General features: G+C 54.5%; 2 protein-coding genes across 2 annotated transcripts in view; both read right to left on the bottom strand.

Annotated features, from left to right (window-relative positions):
• PADI3 (peptidyl arginine deiminase 3) overlaps positions 1-13273 on the bottom strand; it is a 28264-nt gene extending 14991 nt beyond the window's left edge. The window contains exons 1-5 of the mRNA XM_032863561.1: positions 13165-13273; positions 5103-5283; positions 2730-2802; positions 1284-1345; positions 191-308 (exon numbers count right to left, since the gene is read on the bottom strand). Of these exons, the coding sequence (XP_032719452.1) occupies positions 191-308; positions 1284-1345; positions 2730-2802; positions 5103-5283; positions 13165-13256 (526 nt within the window). The 5' untranslated portion in view covers positions 13257-13273. The remainder of the gene's footprint in view (positions 1-190; positions 309-1283; positions 1346-2729; positions 2803-5102; positions 5284-13164) is intronic.
• A 3874-nt stretch (positions 13274-17147) lies between these two features.
• PADI1 (peptidyl arginine deiminase 1) overlaps positions 17148-26362 on the bottom strand; it is a 39450-nt gene continuing 30235 nt past the window's right edge. The window contains exons 12-16 of the mRNA XM_032863560.1: positions 23196-23340; positions 22305-22398; positions 21213-21292; positions 20300-20425; positions 17148-17505 (exon numbers count right to left, since the gene is read on the bottom strand). Of these exons, the coding sequence (XP_032719451.1) occupies positions 17272-17505; positions 20300-20425; positions 21213-21292; positions 22305-22398; positions 23196-23340 (679 nt within the window). The 3' untranslated portion in view covers positions 17148-17271. The remainder of the gene's footprint in view (positions 17506-20299; positions 20426-21212; positions 21293-22304; positions 22399-23195; positions 23341-26362) is intronic.

The following is a 26362-nucleotide window of genomic DNA, read 5'->3' as shown; positions in this document are numbered from 1 at the left end:
TGGGGAGGCTGGATTTGGGGTGCGGATAGGAAGCTTTGGATCTGCCACAGACAGGCTGGGAGGGGTCAGCTGCGTGAGGCAGGTTTTGAGCGACATCAAAGTGTGTCTGGGAGCTGGAACTCTGGCCCCTGGCACTCCCTTCAGTGCGACCTACGGGGTAGCTGAGCAGTGACCCGGGGCACCCCCTTACCTTGCAGGCAGCGCACCTGCTGGTCTCGGTTGTCCTGGTCATGACAGTTCAGATTGTCCCTGTCGCAGTTCACCAGCAGGATGGCTCCATACCCACCGGGCCCCCAGACCCAATCCCGCTGCCAATGGCAAAGCATTATTGGTGATGGGGCTCAGACCTGTCCTCTGCCCCCGCCCAGCAACCTGCTGGCCAGCCTCCTGACCCCCGTCTCCTCCTCCTTGCCCTCCCTGTGCTTGCCCTCACGGAAGCACTTCCTGCATCAGACACGGCCGTGGCTCCAGACTGCCCACAAGAGCAAGTCCAAACTATACAGAGGTCTTTTATGGCCAAATGCAGTATGTCTTGGGCCAATGTCCTATTTCTCAACAGACAACTTCCTGATTACAGATCTGTTCCCGGCTCCAGGCCTTGGCTCCCGCTCATCGCTCCACCTGGAATCCCCTCCCTCTTGCATCGCTTTAGAGCCTAGCTCAAGTGGACTTCAAAGGAAGTCTTCCTTGTTCACACAGCCCACCTTGACCTTCTGCTAAGATCTCCCAATGCGTTGAGTGCCACAACAGTTCAGCCCAAAGTTCTTTAACAGCCTCATATTTGGCAGAGTTCCCCTTTCGCCTAAATCAGAAGATTGGCACGCCAGGGCTGGGGGCCACCTCTGGCCCGCTGCCTGTTTTTGTAAATAAAGTTTTATTGGAATAGTCACATCCATTGAATTGGCTACAGCTCTTTCACACTACAATGGCAGAACTGAAGAGTTGCAAGAGAGACACTTTGCAATGCCTAAGATATTCACTATCTCACTTTTACAGAAAAAGTTTGCTGACCCCTGAGCTAGACTGACATTCCAGAAGGACTTTTCCCGACAAAGCAAGGCATAGCCCAGTCCTGGGCATGTATATGCTTGATAATTCTTGGTAATGATTTTTCTCCTGGTGAAAGAATACCCCCAGCCATGCCTACTTCCCATGTGGCTCTCCCGACCTCGGCACCAGCTAGGAGGCAGGGGGATACCTGTAATGGCCTTGCCCCTCCTAAACCAGCCTAGGTCAATGCCAAACTCCATGCCCCTTTCTGGGTCCAGGTTGAGTCACCCTACCTTGTCCACAAAGCTCCTATTCTGCCTGCCCTCACAGTTCAGATCACAATCCAGAGCGATGTCTGTAAGGGGAGGAAAGAGCATGAGTCACTATGGGGTTCCCAGGAGTCTGGCACAAGTCCAATAATGCATATTTTGCCTCTAACAATGCCTCCTGCAGACAGAGCATTTTCAGCTTTCTTGCTAAGTGCTTTGCAGGTGCTTGTACCCATGCAAACTCCCACCCACCATCCAGGAGCTCCCAATTCCACATCCTTGGCAATGTTAAATATTAAGCATCTTTCTATTTAGGTTCTGGTCACTGGGACTTTGTCTTCTGTGAATTGTTTGTTCATAGTCTTTGCCTATTTCGTTAGTTTATGTTTTTTTCCTATTGATTGGAGTTCTCCACAATCTATGTGTACCGAATCAGCTGTATGCATTGCAAATTTCTTCTCACAGTCCATATTCGGACTTTTGTCCCCTTTTTATTTAAAGTAAGCTCTGTGCCAAGGTGTGGCTTGAACTCACAACCCTGAGATCAAGATTCACGTGCTCTATGGGCTGAGCCATCCAGGCAGCCCTATAGTTTGACTTTTTGCTTGTCTTCTGTTGTGTAAAAGTTTTAAAATTTAGTACAGTCTAATTTATCATTGCCCTATCTTCAAGTTCACTGATCCTCTCTCCAGCTGTGTCAAGTCTACCAAGACAACCCACCAGGAGCATTTTTTAAAAATCTGTTACTGTGATTTTTAGTTCTAGCATTTCTATTTGACACCTTATAGTTTTCTTTTTTTTTTTAAAGATTTTATTTATTTATTTGACAGAGAGAGAGAGAGAGATCACAAGCAGGCAGAGAGGCAGGCAGAGAGAGAGGAGGAAGCAGGCTCCCCGCTGAGCAGAGAGCCCGACGCGGGACTCGATCCCAGGACCCTGAGATCATGACCCGGGCTGAAGGCAGAGGCTTAACCCACTGAGCCACCCAGGCGCCCCGACACCTTATAGTTTTCATCTCTCTGTTGACATTCCCCATCTTTTCATTCATGTTATCTACCTTTTCCTTTATTGTATTAATCAATCTGAGTTACTGTGCATGGAGTTTACATGTCAATTTGTGTTCAACTGGCACAAAAATCTTAAGGTGGAAAAGCAAGGTCCAGGTCTGGAGTATGTCTCCCTTTGCTTCCAAAAGGAGGGAGTGTACAGGTATGCCTGTGTCCACCTGCACAAGCACAGAAGATCTCTAGAAGGATGGTGGGCTTGGGGAACTGGAAGTCTTAGGTTGGGAGAAAGGGAAACTTACTTTTCCATATATATACTCTTTTATCCCATTAGAATTTTTAATATATACCCTTATTTGAATTTTTAAAATAAAATGAGTTGATGTTTGTAAAAAGACCCCTGTTCCTTGTCATTCCCAGCCACCCCCCACCCTTGGCCCAGGCCCTTGCATGGGCCCCAACTTACCAACACAGGTGAGGTAGAGCACCGCATAGGCCAGGGGCAGGGGCTCATGGCTGGAGTGGTAGGAAATCTGAACCTGTAGAGAAATGGGCTTAGAGTCAAGCTGGCAGAAGCCAATATCTCCCACCCCAAAGGACAGGTCTTGGGGTCTGGCAGGACAGAGAGAGAGTCTCAGGAAGCTCTGTGCACTGAAGTTGAGTTTACCAACCCAGCTCTTCTGTTAGTCTCTGTGCCATTTATTTTTCCATGCCTTGTTTGGCCCATCTGTAAAATGGGACCATTTGTAAGGGATTCCCTGGAGACCTGGGCCCCAGTGCCGCCAATGATTACCGTGGGACTTGGACAATCCCCAGCTCCCCTTTGGATCTCTGTTTTGCTGCTCATAAACTGAGGAGGTCTCTGACTGGGTAGGGTTTAGGGACCCTCTCTTATCTGGGGGACTCAGACAGGCTTAGTCTTGAGCCCAGCACCTCTGGGTTCTTTGACCTTGGCTGAGGTCCCTCACCTTTCTGAGCTGTCTGTTTTCCTCATCTGCAGAACAGCAGGCATACGGGTCCCCGCTGCCCGCAGAGGATTATAGTGCCACTTAGAAACAATGCACGTACCAGACTGACCCCATAGGAAGGGCCCCAGACATGTCTGCTACTGTTCATAGAGGGCAGACGGCATCATGCAAGCTGCTCCAGAGCTCTGGGCTCCGATTCCGGATCCACCACTTGTGACTATCCTGGGAAGAGTCACTTGCCCTCTCCGGGCCTCAAGGTCCCCTGCTGTAAAGTAGGGATAATAATAGTCCCTACCCCAGAGGGTTGATTGTAGGCTGTGACCATCAAAGAAGGAAGGTGGGTGACATGCTCGGCGCCGTGCTTGGCCACGGCAAGCCCCAATAGCTGTTAAAGGCTGGTATGACAATGACTGATGAGAACACAGCTTCAGGCCCACGTGTCAAAGCTCCTTCAACCCACTGCTCTCTGCTTGCACGGTCCCTCCTGATGGGGGTCCCTCAGCTCTGTCAGAAGGCTCAGGATCTTACAGAGGCCATTCACCCCTCAGTGCTGGGAACCCCTAAATCCTGCAATCACTGACCCCCCCAACTGTCAAGCCCGAGTTGGGGCTCAGTGGTCTCAGACACACAGTTACCTGGATCCAGGGCAAAGATGGGGGAAGGGGAGGGGCTGGACACTCTGACCCTCCTCAGTTCCTTTGGTCTTTGGCATCCACATGGCCCCCAGCTTGGCAGGGCACCCAGGAGGAGCCCCTCACCGGCTGGCTGGTCCTCTTGCCCTGCCCCGGGGACTCTGTCCTGAACCTCACCAACTCTGCTACTCACTAGATCTGCTGACTTTGGGTAAGTGGTTTCGGTTTCCTTATCTGTAAATAAGTTCATTTACCTGTCCGCCTGCATCACAGAGCTCCACAGAGGGGCTCAGCTCAGATATGTGGGTGGGAAAAGACGAGGGGGTGATGAAGGGAACCTGCCCCCCAGGTGTCAGGCAGTTCTGTGCAGAACACAGCTACTCTGAACCTTGGCGGCCCCACCGATGGAATGGAGATCAGACCCTGCCTCTCGCAGCTGCTGTGAGGCCTGTGTGAGGTCATGGCTGTCCAGGGCGTGGCATATGGTCAGTGGTCCTTAAAAGGTCAGTTTTTTGCAACACCACACCTGACGCGGAGTGGAAACCTGTCACTCCTGCGTAACAAGCTACTTCCCATGACCCCTTTAAGGGGGCATCACCTGGGCCAAGCTCCAGGGCCACCCCATTTCTTTCCTCTTTTAAATGCCCCCTGCCCTGAGGCCAGAACCCTGCCTACAGCTAGGGCTTGTTAAACTCACCCTTGGTGGCTGAATGAGGAGAGGAAGGGAAGTTATGTGCCTGAGAAGGGAAGTAAGTCAGGGAGCAGGTGGATTAGGAGGTGAGGCACCTTGTAGAAGGGAGTCTCCCCGTCACTGGTATCCCCGCATTTCTGCTTTCTCTCCTTTATTCAGGGTGGCAGAGATCTCCTAATCAACCCTCAGCCTGTAGATGGGGAAACTGAGGCCTGACACAGAGAAATGGGGACACCTCCCTTCACCGGGGTCTTGGGAAACAAGAAAAGGAGCCAATGTTGACTCATGTTCCACCCTACACCAACACCAGGAGGAAAGGTGCTGTGATCATCCCCATTTTACAGACGGGGAAACCGAGGTCCAGAGGGCTGATGTGACTTGCCAGCAGACACACAGTTTATGTCTGTAAGCTGCAGAGCTGGCTAGTTCCAGGGGAAGGTACTTACCCATCACGCTACCCTGCCATCTGGGTAAATAGAGGGTGCCAGCCCTTGTGGAGCTAGATCACGGCCCCACCCACCCCCACCCTGGACCAGGGGACTGCTCACATGACTGTCATTGAGGTCGTTGCTGGGTGAGTTCATGACCACGATGATCTCCAACCCTGTATCAAAGTGCCACCGCCTTGTGTCCGCGCGCTCCCGGCCCCTCTCCACACTAGGAGAGATGTAGATGTCCACGCCGGGGGTCCCATAGACCTCGAACATCTCTGTGCCCTCAGGTACCGACCTGGGAAGGACAAGAAGCCATGGGAAGTTCTAGAGGGATGCAATAACTCTTCAGATGCTTGAGCTTTGGCTCAAACTCTTGATTCCTCCAGGAAGCCCTCCCTGACCACCCCAATCCTCTCAGATCCCCACAGCAAGCTCCTGGGAGTGAAGCCTGGACCCCACACGAATGCATTCACAATCTCACATTCCCAGGTTCTGTGTTCATTAACACTTCCCTTGTGAGTTATTTTAACTCCCAACAAAACCACAAGCTCTTTGAAAGTTAGGACCCAATTGAGTACTTTATAATCCCCTGGTGCCAAGCTGGGCACAAGGACCTCAGGGGACACCAGCCAGCAAATGGACCCCAGTGCAATTCTAAGACCATGGCTTTAAGAACAGTCTTCCCCTCAAGGTCCCAATGCATCCCTCTTTAGCGGGTGGGATGTCCTCTGGGTGTTCCCTAGGGAAGGGCGGTAAATCTTGTGGCGTGCCCACCATGTGCCAAGTGCCTTGTAGTTCCTCACTCCTTTTATTCTTACAAGACTGCAAAGTGAGTGGTACCATCTCCAATGCAAAGGTTAGAAACTGAGGCTCAGAGAGATCAAGTACCAAGCCCAAGATCACACAGCATTGAATGGCACAGCCAGGTTTGCCTTGCGTCTCTGACACAGAGCCCCTGCTTCTCCGTGGTGCTGCAGTGTCACCTGGGAAACTGGGCCAGATTCAGTCAAACAACCAGTCATTATTCGTACAGTTAAAAAGTCTATGTCATTTGGCCCTGGGACTGCATGTCCCCCACCCCACCTCCAGCTAGTCCGGAGTCCTGTTTGAAATCTGTCCTTTCACCCTCTGATTGTCTGTGGGGTGCCCGGGGCGCCCACTGTGCCCAGAGGCATTGCCAGACCGAGGCAGATATACCCACTGCTCTCCCCACTGCCCCAAAACCTTCCATCCCATCAGGGAGTTAAAAACAGCCCTGCCCTGGGCAGCCAGATGGGGCTTATGGCCAGGAAGTCAGTGGTCAGTGGAATCCCATGTAGGGACAGGCCACTGTGAGCCAGAGGGACCAGAAGGCTTCCTGGAGGAAGCAGCATACACATGTGCTTGGGGGATAACAGGAGCTGATATTTGTCGAGCTCTGGTTATATGCTAGCCCGGTGCCAGGTTCTTAGGTCTATTACATCATGTAATCCTTTCAATAAACCTAGGAGACGCAGACTACCATTGTCTCCCATTTTACAGATAGGGAAACTGAGGTTAAGTAAACCGTCCAAGGTCATGAAGCTAGTAAGTGGCAAGGCCCAAGCCTTCTGGTTCCTGAATCCATATTCTCACCCACCACCTCCCCAAGAGTAATCATGATAACCCTAGCCCCCGAGGCCCCCATCCCCTGCACGCTCACCAGGGCAGGCCTGGCTGAGCCCTTCCAACCAGCATTCATTTCATCCTCACTGTGGCCCCGGGAGGAGGGATTATTACTCCCACTTACACCTGGGGAAACAGAGGCTCAGGACGAGCAAGAGACTTCCCCAAATTAGCACAGCCAGCGATTCGACTCCAGGCCCTATCCCTTTCCCTGCCCCACTGGGAGGAGAGCAGTCCTCCTCCAATACACCCTCTTTACTCCTCCACCAGTGGGATCCTGATACTTCTCAAAAGGCTTTTTTTAATAAATAAAGAAATAAGCCAAGCCCAAGCTCCACTTCATGAGGCGGGTCCCAGCCCAGTGCGTGGCCCTCCCAGGCGTCCTCGCCAGCGGGGCGGGGCCAGCATACCTGCTTCTCCTCCCAAGGAGGGCTGCTAGATTTAGCAAACAAAAATAGAGAACACCCAGTTGGACCCGGATTTCAGATAAACAACGAATAGTTGTTTTAGTCTAAGGACGTCCCATGCGATATTTGGGACAAGCTTACACTAAAAAAATATTAATTTATTATCTGAATTTCAAATTTAACTAGGCATCCTGGATTTTATCTGGCAACCCTATTCCCAAAGCCTGTAATTTCCAGGGCTGGTGGTACCCTCGGTCCTGTTGTGCCCTGGGTATGGGAGCCAGGCCCATCATGGGACATAAAGAACCTGGACAGAGGAGCATGGGGACACAGAGACAGAGAAAGACAGAGACAGAGAAAGACAAAGAGATGTAGAAAAACCCAGAGAGATGGAGAGCCAGAAAGACAGAGACACGTGGAGATAGACTGGGTATGAAGGGCCCCCCCACCCCACCCCAGGGGGCACCCTCAGCCCCACTCCCTGAGTCACCAGGCCTCCAGCTCCCCAGGAGGCTTATACACTTTTCATGAAACTTCCCCTAACCTCAAACTGCTGCTTGGACCCTGGGCACCCGTGAGCTCGGGGTGAGCAGCTTGATGATCCTTCTAGTAGGGGACCCCACCCAGCTCCCCCGCCCCAGCCCCTGGGTTTGGGGTACCTCCCTGTATGAGGCACCAGGGATCTGATGAAGATCCTGCTAGGCCTGGGGGGAAGATACTGAGAGCCCAGTGGTGCCAGGACCAGAGTCAAGAGTCAGATTCTAGACTGGGCTGGGTCGCACCTAAGCCAGGTGACCCTGAGAAATGACCCAGCCTCCCTACAAAGTGGAATGATGACACCCATTTGGTCAACCTCACGGGCAATTGCAAGACTCAGATGAGATAATGGGAAAGGCTTGGAAAACCGCCCATCCGAGATGGGGGAAGGGTGATAGTCAAGTAAATTATGAAATGGGAAATGAGCAGACAGAGGCAGGTTGAGAGGGTGGACTGGGGCGGGGGGCTGGGGGCAGCTTCCTGGAGAGAGGCAGGGGAACCAAGGACGAGGAGGAGAAGCATCTGAGGGGAATTATTTTCACAGTGAAGCCTTAGGAGGTCAAGGGTAAACTCGGGCTGTCATGGGGAACCAGCAAAAGTTCTTGATCAGGAGGGACAACACCCTGGAGCTGAGGTGAGGGGGTTAAGCCTGCGGGTGTGGGCAAGCTGGGTCCAAATCCCAGCCCTACCACCCACTAGGTATGTGACCTTGAGGGAGAGGCTTGGTCTCCCTCTGCCTCAGTGTCTCCGTCTATAAAGTAGAGATTAAAGGAGTCAGTGCATGTAAACGCTTGAGACAAGTGAAAGTTAAAGGCACCTGAACTCATGCCTTACTTTACTCCAGGGAAACTGAGGCCCAGAAGAGAAGGGACTAGAAGGTAGGGGTCCAGACTCCCCCAGTCCGGCGCTCACGCCCCATCAGGGAAGCTGTTAAGAAGATCAAAATGGTGGCTTCTGGGAGAAGAGCCTGCCTCAGGTACAGGAGGGTCTGGACTTCCCATCTTGTGGAGGGCAGGGGAAGAAGCCAGAGGCTCAGCAGGACAAAGTTTCCTCCAGCCTGTCCACCCCGAGCTGCCAGTGTGCTGCTCTAGACTGTGCCCCAGGCCCAGCTCAGCTTTCCCTCACTGAAGCTGTCCACACACGGGACGGGCTGAGGGCCTTCCCCACACTGAGCAGCTCTGGCCCGTCCAGGGGCCCCCCTGCAGGCCCTACAAGTCCAGTTGACAAAGGGGGAGGGGAAGCATGCTACTGTGACCAACAGATCTGTTTTGTCAGAAACCGTGTGTGTCGTGCAGTGTAGGACTTCCAGTGCGAAGACCTAGAAGGTCTTGGGCAAACCAGGACAGCTAGTCACCATCACGGTGGCCAACTTCAGACCTATTTTTTGAAAATGCAGAGTCCAGACCCAGTTGTGCTGTTGGCAGCGTCCCCAGAACCTGTCCTTCAAGCCACACTGATGCCCAGTGACGTCTGAGGACCATGGCTAAGGGTGGGCTGTCTCCCTGGGCAGCATGGGAAGGACTCAGGCTGAGCCCACCTCGTCCTAGGAATCAAGACAAGTCAGGTCTTCCTTTTTGCTCTATGTCACCCCTCAATGGTGAGGACAATGATGGTGACAATGGTGACAGAGGTATCCCCACAGCCACACACTGTCGGTCCTATTATCCCCACTGTACAGATGAGGGAACAAGGCCAGAGATGACAGGTGACTGGCCCAGAGTCACACAGCTGGTCGGTGATGGAGCTGGGACTCAACCAATTCTGATCCCCCGCTCCTCTGCAAACCCTAACCCATCCTCCCCTTTCATGGGCTCAGGGTCTTGGCCTCTGGGAAAATGAAACCAGACATTTCAGAGCCAAAAAACTGATAGGAAAGGTCTTTGTGGCTGAAACAGACAGGTTGATGAGATGACCACCATGGTCCCCACTGACGTGGTCCACGGGGGCAGAGAACATCAAGGCCCAGACAGCTCTGGCTCTGGGTGGCAGTACTCATGGCCAGCGAGGTTCCCAGGTCCCAAGTCTTCTGGCCTCACCATCACCTGGGTCAGAATACCACGGCCCCTCCTTAGTCTTACATTCTTCCACTGAGAAAATGTACCCCTGAGAAATGGTGGCCCCATGAACCCTTTTCCTAAAGCCCAGGTCACTGGGAGATTTGGCGATGCACCAGCCTCCCAGGGCCCCGCTTTGCCCAGGCAGGTCAGCGCTCTCACACAGCACAAGCTGGGGGAAGCAGATGGAGAGCCACTTTGTCAAACCAGGGACGGGGTTCAGACACCTCCATGAGCAAAGCGTGCAACCCAGTGTTCAATGTCAGCCTCATCAGGGCCCAAGAAGGCACAGAAAGTGGCTCAAGATGAGGTAGCAAAGGATGACTGAGCTAGGATTAAAATGCAGGAATCCTGGCCCCCAGATGCCCTCTGCCTTTTCACTCCATTGACCTGTCTCTGCTGAGCAAGAGGGGACAGGAGTTGTTAGCTTGTCCAACCAGGGCAGTGGTTTTCAACCCTGGCCACAAATTTGTCCCCAGGGGGGCGCCTGGGTGGCTCAGTGGGTTAAAGCCTCTGCCTTCAGCTCGGGTCATGATCCCAGGGTTCTGGGATCGAGCCCCACATGGGGCTCTCTGCTCAGCAGGGAGCCTGCTTCCCTCCCTCTCTCTGCCTGCCTCTCTGCCTACTTGTGATCTCTGTCTGTCAAATAAATAAAAAAAAATCTTTAAAAAAAAATTTGTCCCCAGGGAGGTTCAGCACACCTGTGTATCTCCCTCCCTTCCCTTTCCCCCTAGAAATCTCTGCTCAGGAAACCAAAACCCCCTTAAAAAGTCAGGGTCATCTCCCACTCAACGGAAGGCAAGAAGATAGGGTTCAGTCCATTGCCACAGACAGAGTTCCCCAATGGTCTTGCCTGCGCTCATCCTTCAAGGTTCTGGTTGGGGCCCTTCCTCCCGAAAACCTGCCCTGACTGCTTGGCTTATGTTCATTTCTCTTTTCTCATTTCCTCCTCCTCCCAGTAGGGTTTAGAGGTTGTACCCATCTTGTAGATGGCAGGTGTGGAGACACTTGAGGCTTTCCACTGTCTGAAGGGCTGGGCAGAGCCTTAAAATGATGATGAAGAAGAAGGAGGAGGAGGAGGAGAAGTGGGAGGAGGAGAAGGAGAAGTCGAGGAAGGAGAAAAAGAAGGAGGAGGGAGGGGAAGAGGGAGGGGGAGGAGGAGGATGGGATGTGCTCCATACACACAGTCTCATTCAATCCTCCCCAGAGTCCTCTGAAGTGAAGGTCAACGTGTTTGGGTTGCAGCCTGGCTCCCCCACTCCTCACAGGCTGTGTGACATGGGGCGAGTTACTCAACCTCTCTGTGGCTCTATTTCCTCATCTATAGGACAGGGATGATGATAGTTCCCCCTCATGGAATTGGGAGAATTCGTTACTAAACACCAAGCACTTCGGGCAGCGCCTGGTGCGGAGTCGTCTCTAAGTATCATCGCTGACAGGACCATGTCCATCCTACAGGTGAAGAAACAGCCTCCAAGAAGTTAAGTGACTTTCCCAAAGTCAGACAGCTGCTAAGTCATCACAGAGCCAGGACTGAGCCAGCACACCCACTGTCCTTTCCCTTCTTGGCCCGCCGTGTGAGCACCAGGATTGCGGTGACATCTCCAAGCTGGGAGGGACTATAGAGCTGACCCAGTCCCTCTCCCCTAGCAAGACAGGAATCCTTCCACCAAGCGTGAGGTGGTCCAGCCTCTCATAGGACTCTGAAGGGACAGGATTTTCAGAGAGCAGGGACCACGCCTCCTTGTTCACCGCTGTGTCCCCGTGCCCGGCCCACGCTAGACCTCAAAGAAATACTCGATGAATGTGTGAATGAATGGGCCAGCAGCTCTCCCTCTCCCCCAAGATGGTCTGGTCATAGCAGTCCAAGAATCCTTCATCTGAGGGTGCCTGAGGCTCTGCTCTGCACCCTGTGGCTGTCCCCCCCAGTCTCCTCTGAGAACCCCAACATGGCCCATCCATTCTCATACCCGCAAGACACTGCTGCCTTTGCCTCTGGTAGCCCCAATTCGTCCTCCATCGTCTAAGGAAGCTCTTCAGGGGAGGAGCTAGCCCTGAGCCTCCCGGGCAGGTCAAACTGGAGGCACATCTGCCCGACGGGCATGAGGCAGCCAACGCAGGTGAGTCACGGCCATGGGCACGCAGCGCTCCAGGAGGGGGTGGCACCAGACACCTTCCTCCCTTGTCACTCCTCCTGGTACAGCCTCTGTGGCTGTGCCCTCCTCCAAATCCCCTTCCTACTTCTCACTGCCCACCCACCATCAGCCAGGCTTTAGCTCCCCATGCCTAGCTCGGCCAGGTCTGCTCCAGACTTGGTTCCCTCCCATAACCAGCCCCTCACCCCTTCTCATCTAACTCTCTGGGGACAACCCCATCTCTGCTTCCGACTAAGTTCGCTCCAATTTTTAAAGTCTTAGTCTGGGTTACTGGCTCTCAACTGGGTGTGATTCCCCCCACCCCTTACAGGGCACAACTGGCAATGTCTGGAGACATTTTTGGCTGTCACTAGTGGGGGTGTGCCACGGACATCTGGTCCGTAGAAGTAGAGGGCACTGCTCAGCATCTCCCAGTGCATAGGACACCCTCTGCAGCTGGAAATTATCGCGTCAGTACTGCTGAGGTTTCAAAACCTGGTCTGAGGAGAGGGTGCAAGACCATTGACAAGGGAAGGGTGACATAGTTCTGCCTTCTCTCTTCCCCATCCCCTTCCTACCTGCATCCTCAGCTCAGCCTTGGAGCTGGGACCACTGGAGTCTCCCCAAAAAGCTACATAGCCAGCTCCCCAGTGGTTCCCAAAGCCCAGTTCCTAAAACCCTGCCCAAACTCTCCTTTTCTTCCTGGGAGAGAGAGAAGGTGGGGCCTTACCTCCAGCCACTGGCTTTAAGGACATGGCCAGGGCACACAATAGGGCCATATCAGGTGGGCTCTGAATGGATGGAGGAAACCATATTCTTCCTCTTCAAGTGGCACACAGCTAAAATCATAAGACACTTGACCATGAATGGGTTTGAATCTTGGCACTGACACTTAGTGACTGTGTGACCTAAGCAAATGGCTTGCCCTCTCTGTGCCAGTTTCCTCATCCATCAAATGAGATGAAGCTGACAACAAAACTTAGCTCAGAGGTTGTTGTGAGGTTAAACTGAAGCGTTTAAGTTCAAGGATTAAATTCAAGGAGATTGCCACGCCTCGAACAGTGTCTGGCACACAGGAAGTGCTACATAAGCATAAATGATTTCTAAAGAAATGACTGATGCTCTTTGCAGAGCCCATAAGCTGGGGACCATGTCTGGGGTACACACCTCTTCCTATTCTTGTGTACCCAGCCTACAGGGTCCTCCACTGTGCCCAAACCCCCATGACACCAGCACCCTCCAAGGCCCTGGACTAGAGCTCAACCACTGCACGTCCCCTGACTTGGGGGAGGGCAGCGGAGCCAGGCCTGCGCCCCGAGGAAGCCCTGTACAGCTTGCGGGAAGAGACCAAGGGGTTCAGCACCAACGGCCCGCAGACCCCCAGGCCTCTGGCTCTTACCCATAAATGTCCACGAGGGTCTCCACGCCAGCCACACACACGGCGCTGGTGGGATGCTCCAGGGACACACGCACGATTCTCTGCAGTGACATGCTGGCCTTGGGACTGGGCCTGGGCCACCAAACCCAACACTGCCCCGCAGATCCCTTGACGTGTGGTTTAAAGGACACCGGCCCCGCCTCTTCAGCCCGGGGTGCTAGCTCATTGGTTCCAGTCCTGGAAGCCCAGCCCCTTCCCAGAGCCGGGAGCTCAGAATTGGCCGGAAGGAACCCATCATTTGCTTATGAGCCTGTTGCTCCGCCCCCAGCATGGAGGGAGTCAGTTTCTCCCTCGAAGGGAGCAAGTCCCCACAGGTATCTGGCTGGGCCACGAGGGCTTTGAGAGGTGGAGGAGGCAAAGATGTGGGTTATTGACCTGGGCGCCTCCTTCCCTTTCCACACTCCTCCTCACCCCCTTTCCTGCATTTTCAGAGATGATCTGGTTTGGTGGGGAGCTTCTCTACCCTGCTGAAGGAGCCGGTGAAAATGCAGATTCCCAGGCCCCGCCTCCAGTCTGACGCGCCGGGAAGGGGGTACCGCCTGGCATGTGGATTTTTTTTTTTTTTTAATAAGCACCCCAGAGCATTTTGAGAAACTTTGAGGAACAGCAGACTTTTTCCTAAGAGCATGGAGTGTAGAAGCAGGACTGGATTCAGCCCTGCCTCAACCACATCCTGGCTGCGCGGGGTGGGCGAGTCACTTCATTGCTGTGTCCCTCACGTGTCGCTTCTGAAAATGCTGTTGCAGGGCTTCCATGGGACGACGTGGGCAGAGTTGTAGTGTGGAGCTCGGCATTATTTTATTACTGGCGTTGTCATTATTTTCACATGCCAAAGGCCTGTGGAAGGGGCGGGTGGTGCGAGTTAAACCCTTTCCGGCTAGAAAGAGCTTAGAACATCAGGGCAGGGAGGCTCACTTGTCAGGCGGGGAAACTGAGGCCAGAGTGGGTATTCAGCCACCTGAAGCAGCAAGGGCTCTGGGCAGAGGGGTCTTGGGTTCAGATCCAGACTCCGCCATGCACCAGCTACATGACCTTGGGTGGTTACGTTCCCTCTCTCAGACCCTTGGTTTCCTCACCTCTAGAAAATGCGGCTCATCACCACCCGGGCAGAGATAATGGCGGGGACACACCCTACCCAGCCAGGCTCTAAAGATGCTGGATAGATGAAGCTTCCTCCCTTCTCTCTAGCGGTGCTGCCAGTCTGAGGCAAGGGAGGGACTGGGACCTGCTCCCCAGAGTTCCCAGTGGGTGAACTCCCAGCCGTTCAAGGATCTCGGCGGGTCTCCAAGGCTGATGCCCTTCTCTCCCAGAGTCTGGGAAGGATGTTCTCAAGAAGAGCCGCTGGGCTGCTAGATTCAATGACAGCTTTACTTTTTTTGGCTGGAAAATGGTGTGATGGCTGACTCAGCTCTGGGTAAGAGTCAGGGCTCAGAAGGATGTCCAAACTATCTCCCTACCTGCTTATGAACACAGCAGGGGAATCGGTGCAGAAAGTAAGGGCTTCCCTTGGGCACCGGCCCACTGTGCTGGGGCAGGACCAGCTTCCGACTTAGAGCCCTGTAATCTCCCTTTGCAAGTAGAGCCAGGCCTTCGCCTCTACCCGGTTGATACCAGCTGGTAGAACTACATCTGCGGTTCGTTCAGACTAAAGTGTCAATGACTGATGGGCAGCAACGTTTTGCCTTTTAGTCCACAAGAAAAGATAGAATAAAGTGAATGAGTGCATGAGCATCAAAGGGGGCCACCTGAGGCAGCAGCCTGTGCACAGGGTGAGAGGGCTGATATTTTCAGGCTCCTGAAACCAGAACACTGAGGCTGGGTAACCCAGTCACTTTAGAGGCAGGAATGAAAGGGGATCACAGTGGCCTTTGGCCCTGGGCACCAGTCCCACTGAAGAGTCTCCTGCCTCTGCCAGTAGGGCCCAGCCCACCTGCATCTGAGAGATGGAAGAGAGAGATAGCCCAGGGAAGGAAGAGTTAGGACCCACCTCTCCTCTGATACTCATCTCAGCAGGGCAGTTGGCCTCAGAGCCATGGGCCTGTGCTAGTCATCCCGCTGAATCAGCCTGCCTGCCTGCCTGCCTGCCTGGCACCGGCCCTGGGGGCTCTCCCAGCCAGGCAGGAGCTGCCCACGGCCCGCAGTTGAGCCAAGGAGCTGGGGCATGGTGGGTGGAACGGGAAGGAAGGTTCTCCCCCGCCTCCTTCCCTCCTCCCTGCAGCCCAACGAATAGAAACTAAGGAGGCAGCCACTTGAAGAAATGCATATTGACATTTTTATTAATCACGTAGGAGATGATTGGTCACCGGAACATCCTCAGTGGGGGTCATCAGGGCCCTCGGACAACTCTAGCATTAATTCCAGAGCTTCCCACACTCAGGGTAGCTTGAGAAGGCCTGCTCCCCATCCTCCCGATCCCTCCGTAATGCCCATTCCCCTCCACCCACAGCCTTTCCCTGGGGAATCTCAACCCTGGCTACACGCCCTTGGCCCCCGAAGAACTTCCCTTCTCTCCTTGGCTCAGTCTAGGCTGCGTCATGGTTATGAGCAGAAAGTGCAAAGGTTCGACCAGAGGCTTCCAAATGGGGTCCCCAGAATCTTCTGGAAGGGGAGAACCCGGGTACACCACCCCTGACATCTTAAACCAGAGCAGTTCTGTTTCATCCGCTTCATATGTCCGGTTTCCATGGAAGTTTCTGGTTGCTAAGTGTTCTGTGGCTCACAGAGTTTAACAGTGGCTGGCTGGCCTGGTCTTGGTCTTAGCAGGGGCCACTGAAAACCCCGCTGGTGGAGGCCTGGGGCTGAGAGCCCCTGGCAATGGCGGGGAGGGGGCAGGCTGGCTCCCTTGTGCCTGCGCCTGCCTGGGGCAGGGGCCACCGCTTGCCCGGCACTGGCCAAGCCTGCCTGCCTGTGCACGTCCCGGTGACCTCACCGGGGACCAGCCTCTTAACCAACCCCCACCCCCGTGGCAGTTCTCTTGCCCTCTTTGGGGGGGATGGGGGGGGATATAGGCCTGCTATGGGGTTGACTCCACAGCGGAAACCCAGGCTACATGCAGGGTCTCCGAGCTGCTGAGAGAGACGGGGCGAGCCTTCCCTCCCACTGCCTGCGGGACCAAGGGGAATAATTAAAGACAATTAAAGGAAATTAAACCCCACCTTCAGAGATAACCTAATGGCCCCCCACCCTCTGTTAACATCGGGGCCCCTGCCCCCTGTGACATCTGGAACGGTCAGCCCCCCCCCGTCTTGCATCCAGAGTCCAAAATCCGAAGTGGGGACGAGGCCCCGCGGCTCGTCCTCAGGCGTTGGCCTCCTCTGCCACCCTGGCCTCCTGCCAGCTTGCCTCTGTGTGTCCCCCTGAGGCCTCTCTCCAGCCTCACAGTGTTTGGGGGCCGGAAGCAGCCAGCACTCGTAATTAAAGGCTTTCTAACCAGGTAACAAGCACCCTTCTAAGGATGGAGTCAGGTATTAAAGGGGTTTTGTTGCCTTTTCTTTTTTAAACAGGCCCTCAGATGCCGGGTTTTCCTGTCCTTATTTGTCTCTATAAACATGGCTGAGAGGTCCCGGGAGGTCCCAGGACAGCTGGTAGAGTAAAGACGGTGCCTCACCTCCCTGCTCCTGCTCGTATAAGAACCACGGATGCCTGCGGCCCACGCCCCCACCCCAGAGCCCAGGCCCTCTGGGACCCCTTCCTGGTGCCGACACGGGAGGAACAGCAGAACAGAGGGGGAGCTACTTAGAATGACCAGGCACAGCCGGCCGTGAACACATTAAGGCCATTGCTCTTTTCTAGAACCTCTAGGAGTGGTAGATCAGGAAGGCGGAGGGAGGAATGAGGACAGTCCTCCCTGGGCCGCGGAGGCCCCTCCAGAGGGAGGGGTGTGTGTGTGGTGTCCACGGTCGTATCCCCGTATCCCCGGGCCCCGCGGTGGCCAGCATGTTTGCAGGCGCTCGGGAAGAAGCGCCAGGGGCTCCCCTCAGAGGCCGGAGTCCGGCTGGAGGGTCTTCGCCGTCACCCTGGCGTGGCTCCCTGGCAGGTGGGCGGAGGGGATGGCGGGCGGAGGCGGGCTCAGGGCACCATGTGCCACCACTTGAAGGAGAAGGGCTGCCGGCGCACGTTGGTGCCGCAGTGGATCTCCCCGAGCAGCTCGTGGTAGAACAGATAGTCGTCGATGAAGGTGCAGTGTAGGCCCAGCGGCTCGAGCAGGGCGCGAACCTTCTCCTCCAGGCAGCAGCGGCCGTTGATGATAGGTCCAAAGGGCTTGGGAATGCCCAGGTGCTTGCCTAAGACCACCATATTGACCTGCAGAAGAGAGAAGACGAGGGAAGCCTTGCTACCAGGGGACGCCCCCCACACGGGGCCCCGTCCCCAGGTCCATCCCATCCTCATCAGCATCCCTGGGCTGCTAGGACAGGCGCTTGCTCAAAAACTAGGGTCAATGGAAAGAAGAAACGGATTCGTGGTTGGAAGAGAAGATTAATACCAAGTAGGGCTGCCAAGGACATCCATGGTGCCTTTATATGAATGACACTATTCCTCCAATACTTCCTCTCAAAATATCATCAGATTCTAACAGTTTAGTTAGAGCAAGCCTTCACCATCATCGGCCAGAAAGTTTGTACAACAAATATCTACGAGGTCCACGGTGTGAATGTCCTTCTGGTGTGGTGTGCAGTGCACAGCTTGCTCAACTCTCCCTGGAAGCCCTGATAAGTGTTATGGTTTTTTGAACATCCCCCGTGTGCCAGATACGGCATCACTAAACCTCACAGCCTCCCTCTGAGTCAGTGGCTGGGGAAGGTTAAGTAAGATAATCCAGGCCACACAATCAGAGAACGGAGAGATGAGGGTGCCTGGGTAGCTCTGCCGGGTAAGCGTCTGCCTCCGACTCAGGTCATGATCCCAGGGTCGCAGGACTGAGTCCCGCATTGGGCTCCCTGCTCCTCGGGGAGTCTGCTTCTCCCTCTGCCTCTCTCTGTCTCTAATGAATAAATTTTTTAAAAATCTTTTTAAAAAAGAGAACAGAGAGACTAAAATTTGATGTGGGTGTAACTCACGCCCAAACTCATGCTCTTTATCTTCTGCCAGAGTTGGTAGCACTGTGGCTGGCTGGGGGGCCGAAGAGTTGGGGCAAGGGGCTAGAGCCCCTGGGGGCTTCTCAGTCTCCAGGGGCACTTCCGCTTCCCTGGCTGAGGGCCCTAACCCTGGGGAAGGGAAGCTTTCCTAGGACAGGGTATGGAAAGGTCTCAGAGAAAACCTCGGCCCCATACTGATGGCCAGAGGAGCTGCCCTTGGTGTTCCAAGGGGACTCTTTGGGGACCTGCTGTCCAGAGGCTCGTGATGGGTCATCTCAGCATGGGATGGACCACCCCAGGCTCCGCGCTCTCACATTTTCCCTGCCGTGGCCCCTTGGCCTCAAGTCTACCCTGCAGGGCCATCCGCAGCTGGGAATAGTATGAAGCTGGACGGTCCTCTGGGGTCCATCCCATGGCCTTGGCCCTGAGCTACCCCATTGCCCACGAACGGGCCAGAATATGCCAGGTGGAAGTGGGGCAAGTAAAGGGACAAAGGGCCTGGAGAGGAGATGAGAATTCAGGAGACTGAAGGCTCCTCGCTTGCTGGGTGACCTTAGGTAAGTCAACCATTCAGCTCGGAGGGCCCGTGTCCCCATCCGACACATGAGGGGGTTCAGTGAGCATTCCCTATGGGGCTCTTCCGGTGTGGACATACTGGGATCGTTTAGTAGGGTCTGGACCGAAGTTTAGGGATTCTCACAGAGGGGTGTGTGTTGGGGCGAGGGCTCCCAAAAGAGGGCTGGCCAAGGTCATGGGCTGTGTCCCAGGCTCTCCCCTAACCTCAGCCAGAACCAGAACCTGGGTGTCCCTTAGTGTCTCCCTGACCAATATGGCAGCCACATGCAGCCACAAGCAGCTGTTGGAAATTAATTAAAGCATAAATTTCATTCCTCAGCCACACTAGCCACATTTTAAGTGCTCAGTGGCTTGGTGGCTCCCATGTTGTGTTGTGTAGACACAGAACATTTCCATTACCTGAGAAAGTTCTAACACACAACACTGCCTTAGTTCTCAACCAGGGTGATTTTGCCCCCAGGACATTCCGGTTGTCACAGCAAGGGGAGTGCTACTTACTGGCATCTCATGGGCAGGGGACAGGGACGCTGCAGCAATCCCATGAGGCACAGAACAGCCCCCACAACAAAGAATTTGGGCCCAAACATCAGGAGAGCCAAGGTCATGAAGCCCTGCCTTAGAAGTCTCTGCTAGGACCTCACAGTGAGGATGTAGGAGAACACATCGGGCAAGGAAGCCCCGCCCCACATACGTGCCTCCAGGCAGGCCCTCGGGATTCACTCCCACCCCTTGGCTTGTCCAGTGACAGGGACTAGAGCGAAAGGCCCCGGGCTGAAGAAGGAGGGTCTCCTGTGCCGGGAGCCCAAGCTGCCAACACCCTGACATCCTTTCCCAAGGTGTTAATGGGGTAGCTAGTGCTGTGCTGATAGCATCACCGGGCCCCTCCCAGAGGCCACACCGGTGAGATCACACCTGGGCATCTGCTTGTCAGCTGCTGACTTAATGACAGCGGGGAGGCAGCCACCTTGGGCCCGCCTGCTGGCCTGGGGAGCTGCACTGGGGAGCAGCCTGTAGGGGGCCACGGTGCAGGGCAGAGCCAGCAGCTGAGGCCCAGGAAAGGACGCCTGAAACGCTGGAACCAAAAGATGCTTCCTTTTTCCACTTGGGAGAAAAAAAACGCCCTTCGCTCAGGGCTGGCCTGTGCACGGAAGGAGGTTCAACAGCACCCCGGCCCGCATCTACGAGATGCCCATAGCTCCCCCATCCCCGTAGCAATGAGAAAATGACCTTGAGGGGCAAATTTGCCCTGGTTGACAGCCACCGATGGAGATGCTTTGCACAAAAAGCAAACATATGCAGGAGAGGTCCACAAGCCGCCCACCCGCCCCAGTCTCTGCCCAGCGGCCCTCAGATGACAGGAAGTGCTTCTCCTCTGGAACCCCAAATGACACCCCTCTGGGCCCTGTCGGGCCCCAGGGAAAGGCAATGACCTTCTGCGCTCTCACCATGTCAGGGAAGAAGGCTTCTGCATAGGAGCCCTTCAGGGAGAAGAGCTGGGGGATGTCGATGATGTCCCGCTCAGTCAGACCCAGCTCCCGCTTCAGCACCTCCCGGTTCCAGTCGATGCATTTCTGGGGGCAGGGGGAGAGGCAGCGGGCACCCAGGGAGCCGGGGAGGCTCTAACGCTTGCTGAATGCCAACTGCGTGTCAGGCCCAGCGCACGGCGCTGGGCACCCCTTCACTCCTCCAAGCCTCCCAACAGCTATGGGCCCCTGCCACTCCCAGATAGAGAAACTGAGGCTTCAGGGACCTGCCCAAGGGCACAGAGCTAGGACGCAGCAGAGCTGGGATTTGGACCCAGGCAGTTTTGGTTCCGAAAGTGCCTGCCACTACACCACACTGCCCCAGGTGCAGCGTGAGGTGTACCCCTGTGCATCTCAGCAGTGAGGGAGAGAGTGCCAGGCTCCACTCAGGAGAAGGGAAGGGCCTCCTCCATTTACTGAGCACAGCTGCCACGAGGTCCTGCACCTTGCACTTGGCTGGCATTAGCCCCGCCCCTCCCAGAGACCTCTTCCCACCCTCACCCATTGTCCCTTTGACTCCCACCTGCCCCACCCCTCACCCCCACGGGGCCCCATTTCTCCACATTTCTCTCCTCTCACTCCGCTCCCCAGAACCTGGAATCTCATTTCCTCAGAGCAGAGCTAGATCTCCCTCATCAGACTGGAAGCTCCCTGAGGGACTGCTATGTCTCCTCCATCAGACCCTGGGTTTCCCACTGCAGAGGTCCTACCTTACCCACAGGTTTTGGCAGCCCTCAGGACAGTCAGAGGCTCCTGGGCTGAGCCCCTAATCCCCAGCCCAGCAATTCCTGGGGCTGCTTCTCCTGGGAACTGGGGGACCCCCAAGAACCCTCACCTGTACATAGAGACTGTCGCTCCTGAGACGACGGTCGGCCAGCATCTCATTAATGCTTCTATTCACCTGGTGACTTAACCCTGAGAGAAAGAAGGCAGGACGGGGGTTCAGGGCAGACTGCCCAGAGCCATCTCGGGCCTGGGGCTGTAAAATCCAGGCCAGGATTTTTCTCCTACCTCAGGGCCAGGGGCTAAAGCCAGGACAGAGAATGTCAGACCCAGGAGACCTTGCAGGGCCCAGGCTCTGGCTGCAAGTGCTTCCCGGGGATGGAGCACAGGCTCCTGGGGAAGAGACTCCTGGCTCAGTGCTGTGTCATTAAGGTGCAGCTACCATTACTGAACACCCACCATGCTCTGGCACCCTCCTAAATTTATGACTAATCTTTAAAACAATGCTAGAGGGGTTAATTATCACCCCCAACTCAGAGCAGAGGAAAATGAGGCACTGAGCGGTTTGGAACACAAGCTTGATCTCCCAGCCCAGGATTTGAACCTAGGTCCTGAAGCTCTGCCACACCCCTTCCTGTGCTCCATTTCTCAGGTGGGAACACTGAGATCCATGGTGGGAAGGGGGAGGTGCTCAAGGGGGCCCAGCCAGATCCTTGGACAGTCTGTCAACTCCCAGAGGCAGGCCTACAGAGTGGCCCTGACCATGCACCTGGCTTCTCCCCCACTCCCCCACTCTTGAGCGAGCCCCAAAGCCCTGCCTCATCCTGGGAATAGCCCTGAGCCAGGCACCCCTCCCAGGAAAGGGATAAGGGAAAGGATGCAAGATCAGCAGTGTGCACATTGTTTCCGGTGGCTTTCCTCTCCTGGGGTGTGGCCAGGAGCCACCCACTCTTACTACGGAGGTCACCCCCTGTGTGTGCCTGGGACAGTTCACTGGCCTCTTGGCTTCCCTGCCTCGGCCCAATAAAGGGAGGACTGACAGCCCTGCTCCCAGGGGAGGGTGTCAGAAGAATTAGTGATGTCCAGCTCTAAGCGGAGGGATCGGAGCAAGGCAAAGGCATAGCCACGAAAGGCATCCCCGGTGCCCAGGGCTGGCAGTGAGAGGGCAGGATCCCCGCAGGGGGACTGGGCCATTGGCACTCACCATCAAACTGGGCGGCATCCCCATACCCCTCCTCTTCCTTCTCTTGGAACAGTCTGAGGCAAGCGCTAGGGCTCGCCAGGAGCAGCCGGAAACCCTAGCACAGAGGGAGGAAGAATGTCTCAGTGGATGGGGTCCCCCTAGGTACAGGAGACCCCAAACTCAGGAAGGGCCTGAATTCAGAGGCCAGACCATGCAGGGGTGCCACCTACCAGCCACAAAGAACTCTCAGCAAGTCCCCTAATCCTCCAAGCTGGTTCGCACCCCCAAGCCTTTGTCTAAGACATTCTCTGCCTGGATGCCCTTGTCAACCAGGGAACTCAGCCACTGGCCACTGGTCAGCCTCCGCTCCCAGGCTGCTCGCTCTCTGAGCAAGGGGCCCTCTCTGCAAGGCAGTGGAACTGAGTGGTTAAGAGGCTGGTCCCGAGTCCTCTGTCTAGGTTTGAATCTTACCCTACCAGTAATTGCCCTTCTGAACCTCAGTTTTCCCATCCATAAAATGGGGACAATGATAATACTACCCACCTTATGGAATTGCTGGAAGATTAGATGACTTAAAACACACGCACATCATAGGTGCTCACTAAATGTTACCAGTTATCATTATCAGTGTCATCTCTGGGTTTAGACTGAGAGGTCTGGATCAGAGCAAATACCCAACAAGTGTGAGAATGAGTGTATGAGTGGTGGAGCTAACCAGCACCCTCCTGATCTGAGCTTGACCTCCTCCAGGAAGCCCCCCAGATGAACATCATCTTGTTCCCAAGGTGCCCTGACTCTGAGCTCCCTATGGACATAGGCAGTGAGCTGGTTCCAGGCAGCTTTGCCCTATCCTTTCCCATCAGGTTGGGGAGGGGGAGGGGGTGGCTCAGGCAGGAGGAGAGAGGGATGTACCTTTCGGTCAGAGGTGGGCACAAAGCTCAGGAACTCATCCACGTGGCCCACGGAGAGCCAATCAGAGTAGAGCTCCACGGGTGCCTGCACCTGCTGGGCCTGCAGGAAGTCCCGGACCACCTTGGCCATCCGCCTCCCACCGGACCTGGCCCAGGAGGGAAAGAGTGGGGTCATTTCATGCCTACCATCCGCTGGCTCCCTGCAGGCACTCTCTGAGCCTCCCACCCCTGTCCAGGCCTCATAATGTCCCTCTGAACGGGCTCCTTTCGTCCCCACTTCCTGGCTCCAGCTCCCAGGGGCTCCCCAGAACTCACTGTCCATCCTGACCATCATCCCAGAGACTCCAGCCCTCCCATACACAAAGCATCCTCCCCAAGGCCAGGAAGGCCCTGCCAGCCCCTCCCCCTAAAAAGAGCCAAACAAGAGAGCTCCACCTGCCCAAGGGAACTAAAGACCCTGACCTCACATCCCACGGCTCAGAGAGGTTGACTCTTTACCTAAGGTGCCCAGCCTCAGGTTCCAAAGATGACCAGGAGTTGGCCAGTCCCTCCCTCGGCCCAGTGTTTCCCGAAGCATGAGGTCTGGACCACCTGGGAGTCAGACTCTGGTGGGGGCAGCTGCTTGTTTCAACAGAGAGTTCTTAGGCCCTGACCTCCTCCACATCTCAGAGTCTTGAAGAACGTGGCGCATCCAAGGATGTGGGATCTGCACTCCAACAAGCCCCTCAGCTGATTCACGTGCCAGAGAACCACTGCCCTGGTCACCTTGTGCTCAACACGGACTGTCTAGCAGTTCCTGAAATGAGCTCTGGGCAGTTTCACACCACCCTTTACTAGGAGAGGGAGGGGCTGAGGTGGCCCAAACCAGGGAGCAGGTCTTGGGAGCTGGAGTCCCAGGGCTGTGGGAGGAGACATTACCAAAAGCCGCCTGGGCCTGGGGGGGTTTCCACACTGCCTCCAGCATGGCCATGTCCCCATTTCACAGATGGGGCAGCTGAGGCCTAGCAAGGTCAAGGGGAGGACTTGTCCAAAGTCAGAGCCATGTCTGATATACTCTGGGCTCTCTCCACCTTTCCCTAGCACAGGTAACCATGTGCAAACGCACGTATATATATAGAGAGAGACATTTTTTAATATGTTATATGTTTTAATATATTAATGTTTTTTAATATGGCTTTGCTTGCCTGGCTTAAGGACCTATCATGGACAAGCTCCCCAGCCTACATCGAATCTGGTGCTTGTACCTTAAGCAGAACACAATCCAGCCCTCCCCTCTCCTCTTCTGCCACCATCTGGCCCACACACCTCCCTCATCTAAATAATTCTAGTGGCAGGGGCTCCTGGGCTACTCAGTGGGTTAAACCTCTGCCTTCAGCTCAGGTCATGATCCAGGAGTCCTGGGATGGGACTCCCCCTGCTCAGAGGGAGGTCTGCTTCTCACTTTGCCCCCTCTCCTACTCTCTCTCTCAAATAAATAAAATCTTAAAAAAGAAAGAAAGAGAGAGAGAGAGAGAGAGGAAGTGAGGGAGGGCAGAAAGAAGAAAGGAAGAAAGAGAAAAAGAATCCTAGTGGCTTGCTTCTTTCCCTGGTCTCTCTGCTTTCACCCTTGCTCCCTTGCAGTCTAACCAAACGGAGGCTCCCTCCGTCCTCCAGACAAAATCCTCCCACCACCCGTCTCCCTCGTTTTACATGCAAAGTCCTCACCATGACCTGCACAGCCCCTACCAATCCCGACAACTTCCCGCCTTCCACTTTCCTCTTCATCTGCTCAGTTCTGGCCGAGCTGGCCTCTTGCTGCCCCTTGAACATACCAGGTACAGGTACAGTCCTGTCTCAGGACCTTTGCACATGCTGTTCTCTGTACCAGGAATTACTGCCCACCTCCCCTCTCCCCATGGCTCGCTTCCATCTTCAGATTTAACTCAAATGTCATCTTCTTTCTCTATGAGGACTTTGAAAATTAAAACAGTCCCTCAATCCCCTTCCAGATTTATTTTTCTTTGGCACTATTTGGTGTACTTTCTATCTCATGTATTGCCTGGCATCCCACCGGAACATAAGCTCCAGGAGGGATGGAATTTTGTCCACATTCACTTCTGGGGTCCTAGCACCTCTTATGTACTAGATGCTCAAAAACTAAAAACTGTTTGTAAATGATATGCTTTTGAACAACTGTGTAATAGTCCATGGTCTCTATCACTCAAATATGTCATAGACTCGACAAGCAGTGACAAATGACAACACTGATTTGATCTGGGGGATAAGATTGTGGAAAATATTTTCTTGTATTTCTGTTATTTTAAGATGGTGCTGGTGATTTAAAAGACTTCCTAAACACAGTAAGATAATGGAGACAAGCGAGACTCTGGAACCTGCTCCTGAGCAGAAAGTGTCAGGAATGAAGAAGGTTCTTCGTCAGCCCAAGCCAGCCTGGGGAGTGTCAGAACTGCTCTGCCTGTCACATCAAAGCCACCACCAGGGGGCAGAATTGCTCAAAGATGATTTTAAATACACCGCTCAGAGGTGGAGAAACCAGAGAATGGACAGGACACTTACTGAGCACCTAGTGTGTGCCTGCTTGAGGCTCCTAGTACTAAGTATCTTGCTTTTTAAAAAAAATGATTTTTTTTATTTATTTATTTGACAGACAGAGATCACAAGTAGGCAGAGAGGCAGGCAGAGAGAGAGAGGGAAGCAGGCTCCCTGTCAAGCAGAGAGCCCGATGTGGGGCTCGATCCCAGGATCCCGGGACCATGACCTGAGCCGAAGGCAGAGGCTTTAACCCACTGAGCCACCAGACGCCCCCTAAGTATCTTGCTTACTGTCCACGATTCCCCTATGCTGTACGTACAAATAACGCGCAGTCATGATCTGAACTCTGCCCGGCTAAGCTCTCTGACCTCATCCCCAATGGAGCCCCTCCTTGCTCACTCAGCTCCAGCTCATAGGTCTCCTTGCTGTTCCTCTAATGTCTCCGACACACTCCTGCCTCAGGGCCTTTGCACTGACCATTTCCACTCCCTCACACGTTTTCCTCCCAAATACCCACATCTTTCCTCCAGGGCTTTGTTTAAATGTCAGTTTCTCTGCAGGGTGCACTTTACCTAACATTCTCCCTGCTAGAATGAATGTAGGCTGGCTGTCTGTTCACTACTGAGGTCCAAAAGA

Source organism: Lontra canadensis, unplaced genomic scaffold (assembly GCF_010015895.1).
Source record: "Lontra canadensis isolate GAN:19392208 unplaced genomic scaffold, GSC_riverotter_1.0 scaffold25, whole genome shotgun sequence".
In the NCBI taxonomy this organism is placed as follows: domain Eukaryota; kingdom Metazoa; phylum Chordata; class Mammalia; order Carnivora; family Mustelidae; genus Lontra; species Lontra canadensis.
Note: the sequence above shows the minus strand (reverse complement) of the source record. Positions and strands in the feature narration are given on the sequence as shown.